Source organism: Macadamia integrifolia, chromosome 3, assembly GCF_013358625.1.
Source record: "Macadamia integrifolia cultivar HAES 741 chromosome 3, SCU_Mint_v3, whole genome shotgun sequence".
In the NCBI taxonomy this organism is placed as follows: domain Eukaryota; kingdom Viridiplantae; phylum Streptophyta; class Magnoliopsida; order Proteales; family Proteaceae; genus Macadamia; species Macadamia integrifolia.
The window spans coordinates 31,992,275-32,003,875 of NC_056559.1; the positions used below are offsets into that span (position 1 = coordinate 31,992,275).

Sequence of the window (11,601 nt, forward strand, 5' to 3'; positions counted from 1 at the left end):
CCCGCTCCTTGGTTGTGGCTTTGGTTGCTAGTTTGGTTTGTGCTGTCTTTTGTTTTTGCTTTTGTTGCTGCTTTTGCTTTGCTCCCCTTGGGGTTGGCTCTTCCTTGTTGCCTTAAGCCTCCCCTCCCCACCCTTTTTTCCCCTTGTATTTTCTTTTCGCTTTGGGTATAAATTTATTTATTCATCCAAAAAAAAAAAGAGAAGGTATTCGACAGATGCACAAAGTCTGTAATTACATTGAAGTTCTGGACCCTTAAGAAAGAGTATGAGCAGAATCTTGGAGGTTTAATTAAACATTCTTGAAGAGAATGGCCTTTCTGAAATTAAAATTTAGAATGAGGGAGGATGTTTTTTAATAAAACAAAATTCTGCAACCAAAACTACCAGTTGAAGAACTGTAACTAGAAACTGAATCTAACCCCATTCGATTCCATTCCAGAACACTCAATACTTGGCCAATGAACTTCAAAACTTAGGGATGGCTTATCCACTCTTAGTCCTCTTATGATCAATAGATATAAAAGCAAACAATAGTTTAATAATAACAGAAGCAGAACCTAGCTACAATAGTAAACTCTGGTTGAAACTCAATTCGGATCTCCTAGCTCTGTCAATCTTTCCACTTCAAATTGTTCAGCATGGGTAATTGGGTATTACCCTAGGGTAGAGGTCCAACCCAACAAAGTCTCAGGCTGATCCAAGGAGAACAGCTGAGGTCTAATGAGTTCTTCTCAGCCCAAATCTTAGTGTCAGAAATAGAGCACAGTAGTGTTTGCATTGTGTCTAGATACAGTTGTTCTGTATTGACCTGTATTGAATCTATCGATTGATCGATATGGGTTGACACAGTCTGATACATATGCCTTTTTATTTTTGTCCATGTTTTGATTGTGTATTGTATTGAGAGGTCTAAATTTGATACGTGTTGGAGGCAGTCGACATGTATTGATACTTGATACCTTGGGCCATACAGCACACTAGGGACGACATGAAAATTGGCTAGAAAGCCAGCTCCTTTTAATCTCATGTACAGATTGAAGCCTGAAAATTTAGTTTCTCATTGGCCTTGTGAGCTACCATTTAAAATCAAAATCGTGCATAGACAGATTATAGACAAGGATGGTGAGATAGATGATGGTGTTTTCCACATAATTAAACCAAGATGGATGAAGTGGAGAGGTGTATCTGGAGTGTTTTGTGATCAACGTATTCCTCTCAAGCTTAAAGGAAAGTTCTACGGGACGATCATAATACCGGCTATGTTGTATGGGGCGGAACGTTGGGCAGTCAAGAAGCGTAACATAGATAATTTGAGTGTAGCAGAGATGCAGATGTTTAGATGGATGTGGATGGATGTGCAGCAAAACTAGGAGAGAGAGAGAGAGAGAGAGAGAGAGAGAGAGAGAGAGAGAGAGAGAGAGAGAGAGAGAGAGAGAGAGAGAGAGAGAGAGAGAACTAAGTTGGGAGTGGCCACGATTCAGGACAAGCTCCGAGAATGTCGCTTAAAAGGTGGAATGACCATGTTCAAAGGAGGCCTTGGGATGCTCTAGTATGGAGGAATGATCACTTCTAGTTGGAAGGTGCTATAGAAGAGCTAGGGGTAGGCCTATTCATCTTGATTTGGCCTTTTTTTTTTTTTTTGACAAATCCATATTGCCGACCCCATTTAGTTGAGAAAAGGCTGAGTTGTTGTAGGGGGAAACAATATTTTTCAAAATTGAGAAAAATGTTTAAAGGCCTTATGTTGTTGAGTTATGACTTAGTAGCCCTTCATTTTCATCAGCAGAGGGGCCTATGCCTGTTTAAGCTCTTTGAAAGCAACTTCGTTGATCAGATATTATAGCATTTCGCTATTAGGATTATACTGCTGAAGGCAACAGTTTCTTTGCTATTTTGTCAGCAGCTTTATCAACCAAGTGACAGTTTCCTATGTTTCATGTGCCTTTTTTTTTTTCCCTCTTTTTTGCTTGAAGAACAATTTCCGTGCAAACATTTGAAATTTTTTATTTTTCTTTTCTGTGATTCTGCACATGTTTCAATATCTTGTGAAATAATATTCATATGCTGAAAAAGGAATTGCAAGTTTACTTCATTTTGATGAATGAATCCCAATATTTCTGTTAAAAGTTTGTTCCTTGCAGATCTTGTTCATGGCATGATAGGAAACAAGTTCACTACCACTGAAAGCAATGAAATCTCTTCTTTCTTAGAGAGGGCATTTGTTCGCCTTGAAGCTTGGTTCCAATGGTTCAATGCCACACAATCAGGTAAGTTGTACATCATTTTTCTTCATATGGAAGTTATATGGTATGTCACTATTCTTATAAAGATTATTGGCAAGTTTTCTACCTTCCAGAGGACTCTTAAAATGTTGGGGGACATATACTCTCACAGTGGAGTGAATTGCTATAGATATGGTATACAATCTAAATTCTAAAATAGAAGCCGCATTCTTTGATGCCTCTTACACCATTTTTCCTAGCTCCATAATGAATTTCTCAGTTATGCATGCCAATGCTGATTTCATATTCACTGAGAAATAAGTTTTGGTTGCGGGTAAACCAGATTCAGAGTTGAATTCAGCTGATTTGCACAATCAAGTACTTTAAGTACTTTGACCATTTGTACTTGCATTGCATATACCTCTCTCCATTAACAAGTGTGGAGGTGTTGACACCACAACTCATATGTACAATAATTATTTTTTTGGCAATTATCCCTCCGTCCCCCACTTTTTTCCTACTTAAAAAAAAATAAAATAAAGTAAAATAAAAAAACCATTGAGTGCTAAACTGTGTCAACATGCATGTTGGGGTCTGATGTATGGAGACTGCCGTGGAGTGGCCTTGAGACATAGAATGTTAGTTAGTATTCGATTAAAAAATGGATATTGGTTAGAGACTTTGTGGTCTCAAGTTTTCCGATGACATTTAATTTTTCCCATCTATTGAAGTTCTAGTGCTCTGGTTGACATAGTATGATATCTTAAGATTGTTTACCCTTACATTCTGAATGTTTTAATTGCTAGGAAAGGATACTAGCACCTTTTATTGGCATGGGAGAGATAAGCAAACAACTCGTGAACTAAATCCAAAGGTTCTGTCTTAAAACCTTCCTGAAATCCAAAACGCTTTTTTTGTTCAATGGCAGGAATTGTGATTGTGTAGTTTGTTCACTGTACTCATTCAGGGTTTTACAAATTGGTAATTCATGAGTCCACTATAATTGGTTATATTGGTTGACAACATCAAGCAAGTGGTGTTTTCAAAGTTTAAAAAATTCACTTAACACAACTTAGTATTTGTAATGTAATTCATCATCAGTTTTTATGGTTTCTGTTGGTAGATTGCAGTCCAGATTCCTGAATCAAAAGGGAAGAAAGATATGTAAGAAATTAAATTCAATTTATTGAATTGTAATTTACCTCAACCATGATACTGGGAAAATTGTATCACATGGTAGGAGAGACGTAGATTGCACAAAGGATGATTGAACATAAGTGCATAACCATCATACTCGTAAATGGATATGCTTGCTCTAATTGTCTCGAGATTGGGTTTGCTAGTTTACCATTTTTATCATAAGATCAAATTAGAAGACATGTTTGACTTCTCTCCCTCACCAGCCTTCCCAAAGCTTTTCCCCCTGCCATTTCGCACTTTTCACTCACTTTCTATTGTGCCCTTGGATTAAAGTTCTAGTTCTATGTGGATTGTTTTTCCGTTAAGCTAATATCTGAGGCCAAAGGTTAGTATGGATGATCTGTCTTGTGGTGTATCTGGATGGAAAGAAACCATTGGGTATTTGAGAGCTACTGCTTAAGATGGCTTATGACGTCCAATAGTTGATCATTATTGTTGTTCCATTAAGCTAATATCTGAGGCCAAAGGCTAGCATGGATGATCCTGGCTGCTTCTGTCCTGTGGTGTATCTGGATGGAAAGAAACCATTGGGTATTTGAGAGCTACTGCTTAAGATGGCTTATGATGTCCAATAGTTGATCATTATTGTTGTTCCATTAAGCTAATATCTGAGGCCAAAGGCTAGCATGGATGATCCTGGCTGCTTCTGTCCTGTGGTGTATCTGGATGGAAAGAAACCATTGGGTATTTGAGAGCTACTGCTTAAGATGGCTTATGATGTCCAATAGTTGATCATTATTGTTGTTCCATTAAGCTAATATCTGAGGCCAAAGGCTAGCATGGATGATCCTGGCTGCTTCTGTCCTGTGGTGTATCTGGATGGAAAGAAACCATTGGGTATTTGAGTGCTACTGCTTAAGATGGCATATGAGGTCCAATAGTTGATCATTTTCTGGGCCTCAATTTGTTAAGGCATTGAAGTATGACATATATTTTATTAACTGGTATGGTTTTCTTGTGTTGATCTTGTCGTTAGGGGCTTATTAGGAGTACATCCTCTGATGGGAATCTCATTCCCATCTTAACCTCTGTTTGAATGCATCAATGTTTTTATCCATGTTGCAATACAAGACTTCGTTATATTGTGATAAACGTCCTGTTAAAGAGTTTTTTCTATGAATTAAATGCTGAAATTAAGGTTCGTGTTTTGACAATTTGAGCATTATCCATCTGGTGCAAGCATTGAACACCTGATGTGGAATGTTCGTTTGTCAATAAGATGGACTGTTGGCACTTGGCATGCAATTTGAGCATCTCTTTCTTGTCCATTCAATTTTTTCCATCACTGAATTCTTACCTATCTCACATATATGAAGCATGTTGTAATATTGGCTTTCACCCTGGCATTTCCAGTCTCTGTCATCTGGTTTGGATGATTATCCACGTGCATCACACCCAAGTGAAGATGAACGCCACTTGGATCTAAGATGTTGGATGCTTCTTGCGGCAGATTGCATGAGTTCCATGGCAGAACTTCTTGAAAAGAAAAATGATTTTGGAAAGGTATAATATCGACACATCTTTTAAGTTTCAAAATTGGTCTGTTGGAATGTGAGCTTTACACTTGGTGCAGGGCTACCATACAATGGCTCAACGGCTCTCAGACTTCGACATTCTGAATCGGGTATATTCAATTTTGTTATGCTCTAGCATTAGTTTTAATTAAGTTGTTTATAGTATCACTGTTTTAGAATTATTGTTCGCACAATTTTTTAATCAAAATGTAGTAAAAATTAGAATCCTTTAGGCTGAAAAACATGTAGCAGGTTCATCAAATTACTCCTCTAATTTTAGCTTTATTTATTTTTATATTAAATGTCTTGACTGTTTTCACAGATGCATTTTGATGATGTTTATGGGGCATATTTTGATTTTGGAAATCACACAGAGAAGGTATGATTACTTGAATTCACTTTCCCCATTCAGAATATTTGCATGTGTATATATTCTTTTCTCAATATCTAGATGCCATTTTGCATAGAGTGGCCATATTCATCACATGCTGAACTGTATGAATCAAGTAATCAAATGCAACGTGACAAGATAATATCTTAATATCTTGTATTGAGTTTCATGTTTTGCAATTTGTTAGGGGACATTCCTTGCTGACCATTTCATGGAATAAAATGACAGTTTGTTTCTTGGACCGTGCTGTCGTTATGGAATCCGACTGTGCACACACTTTCAGCCCCATCAGAACTGTGATGTGGTAAATATTTGTGCTGGTCAAGAGGAAAGAGATCCTCTTGCCTGTACAAATCAGGAAAAAAATCATTCCCAATAACTTCCTTGTGTGTGTTGGGGGGCGGGGATCAACGATAAATATAGATATCATATTCAACAACCTAAATCAACTAAGCCTTTTCCCAACGAAATGGAGTCAGCTACACGGATCTTGTTTCCCCATCAAATTGTGTTGAAAGCCATGCTTCTTGTTAATCCAAAGCCTTAAATATTTTCGTATGTCTTCTCCAGTATCTTTGGTCTAACACTGGGTCTTTTAACTCTAATCTGCATCAAGTGACAAAATTATTAGAATGGAGTCTCAAGAAACTGATTGCCTATACTAGTTAGCAAGGTTTATAGTTCAGCTTTGTTTCTTTGCCATTAATATTTCTTTCCTGTTCTATTTGTCTACTGTCTTAGTTCTCCTTTTCAATTTTCTTTTGTGCTTCCTTTTCTGCCAGAATGTTTTTTTTTAAAGTTCTTTGCCAGTTGTTGTGTGAGCTTTAAGTCCATCTTTTGTCTTATCATAAAGCTAATGTATGAGATATTAACTGGACATAATATGTTCCAAGAAGCTCCCTTAGGATATGAAATACTGGACCCTGACTTGAATACTTTTTAGGTTCGCTTGAGTTGGCAAGAAACAAATCCATCAGGTAGCAGTTATGCAAGTCGAGAGCTTGTTCGTGAGGTTTTAGAAAAGCCACAGTTGAGACTTGTTCCTCATATCGGTTATATCAGCCTTTTCCCATTTATGATGAGGATCATTCCACCCGTAAGTTTCATTATGGGTTCTCTTGTTTGTTGGATAAAATTAAAATGTTAAGACATATTTTAGTTCTTATGTGCTTCCTAGTTTCTTTTATAGCATGGAGATTTGAATCATTCAGGAATCATGGATCTTGGAAAAACAACTCGACCTCATTTCCAATCGGGGCACTTTATGGACAGATTATGGACTCCGTTCACTAGCCAAAACAAGGTGGTCTTACAGCTTTAATTTTCTGTATGACAATCTATAATTGTTTGTTTATCTTAGACTCATCTATTAGACTGCTTTAAGCCATATTTTGAATTTGACGCCTGAGCAAACTGACCTTCTAAGGGGGTCTGACAAAATTTATCCAATCCATTGCACTTGTTCCAGTTTTAAAGCTATGCTTGTAAATTGTTAATGAACATGTTTTACAGTCTTCTGTTGTATATATTTTGTGCTGCAGTTCATTGTACATGAAGCGCAACACGGAGCATGATCCTCCTTATTGGAGAGGGCCCATTTGGATGAACATGAATTATATGATTCTTTCAGCACTCCACCATTATTCTTCAGGTTTATATTTAAAGTTGAAAATTTTACATAGGAGGATATTGTTCCCCAGTCCCCACCATTTGTCCCCTCATGAGGGGTGGGGAGGAATTAAAATTTTTCCTTATTTGACAACCTTTATGGCTTTTGCACTGCAGAGGATGGACCCTACAGAGCTAGAGCCAGGACAGTTTACAAGGAGTTGAGGGAAAATCTAATCAGGTAAGCTTGTACTGCCAACCTGAGTACTGCTTATTTGAAGCTTTATTTTGGATGCTTCTTATCCAGTTTACTCACCATTCCCCGTGCTTCTCCTTTGATGTAGGAATGTTGTAAAAAACTATTTTCAGACTGGGTTCTTATGGGAACAATATGACCAGAAAAAGGGTAAGGGGAAAGGTGCACACCCATTTACGGGCTGGACCTCACTTATTGTTCTGGTCATGGGGGAATCATTTTGTGAAGATCTAAGCCATTCAATTCGTTGAGATTTCCTTGAGATCAGAGGGAAAGACAGTTGAGAAAGGGCCAGTACGTTATATCTGGGATGTGCTTAGAGTTTCTACTGAACAAACATTACATAGTAGAGGTGAGAATTTATTTGGTCTTGAATCTTGATGGATGAGATCAGAAACCAGCTCATCTAGTCGCAACAACCAATGATAGTCACAGTTTTGTTGGAAAACTAGGATGTATGAATGTCATGTTTAACGTGGTCTATACTCAAAATGACCATACTATTTTTTCTACAGGGAATGCTAGGGCCTTACGGTCAGCTATTTATTCGAAAACTGAACCCCCCTCCCCCCAAAAAAATTCATTATTATCTCTTATTCCGTTGCTTCTTCTCTAAGAACTTTTTGTTGTACATTAATATGCAGATTGCATCAATCCTCTTTTACAGGAATGTCTTGGGGTTCTGCCAAGTTTTGTTTTTGTACTCTCCCTACCCTTTTGTAATCTTTTTGGGTTGTTCTATGCTGTTCCATAAGGTTATACTATTTAACAATATAATGTATGCTTTTCTATAGCCAGCCAGCCCCCCTTTAAAAAAGGGTTATGGTCTTCAATAATAAGTGGTGTTTTGAGGAACCAACTTGTTCCTAGGTTTTACATTTGATAAAATAAATAAATAAACTATGTGCAAAACTGGAAATGGCAATACTAATTCATACTAGTATACTACTGCTTATTATTTTAAAGGTATTCTATCATTTTCTTTTATCAATGTTTTGGGACCTTTATTGATAATGTAGTTTCTACCCAAAAAAGAAAAAAAGAGAGATTATGTAGTTACATATGGGAAATGTTAAACTCTACTGGTACTAGATTGTCATTTTCGAAATTATTTATTAAGGTCATTTATCCTCTTTTCACAGGAGGTTGGAAAATTGATAGGGGCCAAGATATTGATGAAGGTCAGAAGTGGATTTTTTTTTAATTATTTTTATGTATTGTTATTATTATTATAATGGGGTTTTTTTTGGGGGGGGGGGTAAGGGGAGGGTTAAAGGAGGAAGTTGTGAACAGGAGGTAAAACTTAGGAAGGTCAATGGATCATCCTATGATAAATTAAGAAGAGGATGCATGTCTTATGTCAAATATGCCCAAACAAATTGAACAACCGAAATTGGAACGGAAGCTGTAAATGAAATGTATCAAGAAGAAACTTCTCTTTGTTGTTCTCCAGTGCTCCCATTGCTACGCTGGATTATGTATTTCGGATTCTGAGATACTATGGAAGAACAAGGCTAGTTGGGATTCTTTTTTTCTTTTGACACTTGAACCAAGAAAAGTGTTTCCTACATGGACCACAGGGGGACCTTCTCACATGGATGTTTTCATGTAGATTACTGATTTGGTTGATCATTCTATCCAATTAGATTTGTAAGGAGTTCTTAGAATAAGTTTCGTTTTAAATATGATGATTCATCTCACTGAGACATTTATGCAAAAAGACAATTGTAATGTCTAGGTGCTTAGGCACTTTTACCCCCAACAAAAAGCATTTCAAATAGAAATTCGAACACAAAGCTCTAGCTGTCTTAACATTCTATATAAACATGAGAGGGTTCCCAAGCAAACAGGGTAGCCGATGCCCTCTCAAAGAGGAATTTCTCTTTAAAATATTGATAAAAAAAATGTCAGTAGTTAACTTATGCTGCTTGTTCCAAGAGACTTTTCCCATAAACATATCTTATTCGTGCCTCATTAAGCATTGAAATGTGCCATTATTTTATTCAGTAAGATTTCTGTTGTTCTTTTAGACAACAACCATGTAAAGGATGCTTTAGGAGTAAGGTCGTCATGAAATTACTCGGTTTTTATGTGGAAACAGGAAATAAATGTAGCTAACCAATCATTTCTCCCCTTCTTGTATGAAGTCCAAAATTTTGAAGTTCCCTCCAATCGCAATAACATCAGTTGGGAATCTCACCATGTGACTGAGTTTCTTTCATCTATGGTGAAAATAGAATCCATTCTTCCACCACTTTTAGTTGTTCAAACGGTGAGAAAGACATTTTGAATAATCATTTAGGGCCCGTTTGATAACGTTTCTGTCGTTTCTGTTTCAAGAAACAATATAAACATAAATTTCTGTTTCTAGAAACAGAAACGGAATTGAAGGTGTTTAATAAGTCATGTTTTTAGAAGTCGATGATAACCAGTGAAAAAATTATCACAAGTCGTTTCCAGAAACAAAACAGTTTTATCAAACGCTTTTTGTACTGTTTCTGCTGTTTTTGAAAACAAAAACGGCAGAAACGCGTTTCTTGAAACGTTATCAAACGGGCCCTTAGTATGTAGGTTAAGGGGGAGGGGGGGGCTTTATAATAATGAGATCATTCTTTCCTAGAATCTACTTAAATTTAATTTTGTGGTGGTAACTTCTATAATGAAACCAATAATGACTATTAAATGAAATAATCTTGTAGAGATGCATATAATATCTACTTCAAACCATGACTTACAAGTACATTCATTTCCTCTCATATCTCAATTCTCAAAGCCCCAAGGGTCAGCCCAATAATTATCATAATATTAATGGATATATAAAATAAAACATATCTCTCTCTCTCTCTCACACACACACACACATGTATCATAACTCAAGACCATGAGATATACAATCCGGATTTTAGCTAACTCTTTACTGTAAGAAGTGAAATGGTGATGGAAACAGATAACATCGTCAGAACCAAGTGAGCAAAAGATTGCAGGGTAGAAGCAGAAGAAGTAGAAGTAGAAGTAGGAGTAGGAGTAGATGATGAAGAAGAAGAAGAAGAGGAATCAGTATTATTGGCAGCAGAAGCAGAAGCAGAGAGAGTGTTGATCTTGAGCTTCATGCCCTGAGCACAATGGCCTGGAGTTCCACAAGCGAAGTACCTAGTCCCAGTCTTAGTCAACTTCACCACGTCATTCCCTCCATTCATTGAGTTCACAGAATTCCCTATGTTACAATTCTTGTACGCACTCTCGCTCCCCAGTTCCACTACACTGTGCAAACCCACTGTGTACTTGAACTCTGCCATGCAAAACATAACCATTACTATTAGAAGAATAAGAAGAGAGGGAGGGGGAGAGAGAGAGAGAGACATACCGAGTTGGTCTCCTACTTTGAAAGTATTGGAAGATGCCCAAGAGGTGAGATCAGTAGAGACATCCCACCCTTGACTCCCACCCACCACATGTTTTGTGGCATTGCCTCCTCTTGTCCCCTCCGACAATATTAATAGCACCACCACCATCACCACCACTGCTCCTCTTGCACCACCACCCATTCTCAATATCTTCTTTTTCCTCTTCTCTCTCTCTCTCTCTCTGTTACGTTATGTGAGCTCGTTATTCGTTGTTTCTGGATTGAGACTTCCTCGTTGAGGTCTTTATAATGCACAGAGATGAGGAAACTTGCACTTGAATATGCTCAAATCATCATCCCAACTGGCAACGGGGTGGGTATATATTTTAATTCAGAGAGAAGCGTCCCTAGAGGGACTATTTTGCAAAAAGCTTTCAGTTTCTTGGAAAAATCAAAAGGGCTAACCAGTAGTCACTTTGCCTCTCTGACCTCTCTTTCGCACTATTCCAACGAAGCATCACTATCCATAATTACCCAATTCCAGTAAAAGCTATTGAGCTATACATGGAACCACAGAGGCATAGTAATCTTATTCTGTAGATCCACATTATTATTAATTAGTATTATTAGTTTGTATTGCATTGTCCGCAAAGCCACAATAAATTCACAATCATAATCCATTCCATCCAAGCCTTCAAGTTAAGTTACGGTAAGGTTCTTTAATCCTATTCTCTCAATAGCTTCGCTTATAAACTAAGTTGTACCAAGCCTTTCATCATCATCCTCATCAACCTCCTACTGAAACTACTTTCACACTTTATGCTCATTGTGGTACCTCGGACCATATATACCTGATGGTGTTCGGAAGGATTTTTTTTTTATTTTTTTTGGACAAATCACATGTTTTCAGATAGGATTCTTTTCCATAGAACCCAAGAAACAAGGAGTCATTCCACAGCTGGATGACCTAGGGATGCATGCTCCCCTGTCTTCAATCATGGGTTTTTTTAATAAAATTATTTTTCTCACACCTTCCACACTGTGGGTCCTATGTGGATCAAATTGTT

At 37.4% G+C, this 11,601-nt stretch overlaps 2 protein-coding genes across 4 annotated transcripts in view; one reads left to right on the forward strand and one right to left on the reverse strand.

Annotated features, from left to right (window-relative positions):
• LOC122074570 (mannosyl-oligosaccharide glucosidase GCS1-like) overlaps nt 1-8,431 on the forward strand; it is a 22,397-nt gene extending 13,966 nt beyond the window's left edge. Inside the window, exons 13-23 of one of the 3 annotated variants that reach the window (XR_006139000.1) lie at nt 2,142-2,267; nt 3,029-3,096; nt 4,776-4,925; nt 4,996-5,046; nt 5,259-5,315; nt 6,271-6,423; nt 6,539-6,630; nt 6,869-6,978; nt 7,113-7,176; nt 7,280-7,543; nt 8,334-8,431. Coding sequence is in view for 1 of the 3 variants with exons in the window: in XM_042639449.1 (XP_042495383.1) it covers nt 2,142-2,267; nt 3,029-3,096; nt 4,776-4,925; nt 4,996-5,046; nt 5,259-5,315; nt 6,271-6,423; nt 6,539-6,630; nt 6,869-6,978; nt 7,113-7,176; nt 7,280-7,442 (1,034 nt within the window). In the remaining 2 variants the exon portion in view is untranslated. Of the gene's footprint in view, nt 1-2,141; nt 2,268-3,028; nt 3,097-4,775; nt 4,926-4,995; nt 5,047-5,258; nt 5,316-6,270; nt 6,424-6,538; nt 6,631-6,868; nt 6,979-7,112; nt 7,177-7,279; nt 7,881-8,333 lie in introns of those variants that run through there. The other 2 variants (XR_006139001.1, XM_042639449.1) reach the window with 2 other exon arrangements.
• A 1,443-nt stretch (nt 8,432-9,874) lies between these two features.
• Nucleotides 9,875-11,597, reverse strand: LOC122074575 (mavicyanin-like). Its single transcript, XM_042639459.1, has 2 exons — nt 10,556-11,597; nt 9,875-10,480 (listed from the first exon to the last, which is right to left on the reverse strand). The coding sequence occupies exons 1-2, from the start codon at nt 10,734-10,736 to the stop codon at nt 10,098-10,100; spliced, it is 564 nt and encodes a 187-aa protein (XP_042495393.1). The 5' UTR covers nt 10,737-11,597; the 3' UTR covers nt 9,875-10,097.
• Between the last annotated feature and the right edge of the window lie 4 nt (nt 11,598-11,601).

Coding starts and splice junctions, on each gene's coding strand:
- LOC122074575 (XM_042639459.1), bottom strand. CDS start 10,736: ATGGGTGGTGGTGCAAGAGGAGCAGTGGTGGTGATGGTGGTGGTGCTA. Junction 10,481..10,555: donor CAAAGTAGGAGACCAACTCG/GTATGTCTCTCT, acceptor TTTGCATGGCAG/AGTTCAAGTACACAGTGGGT.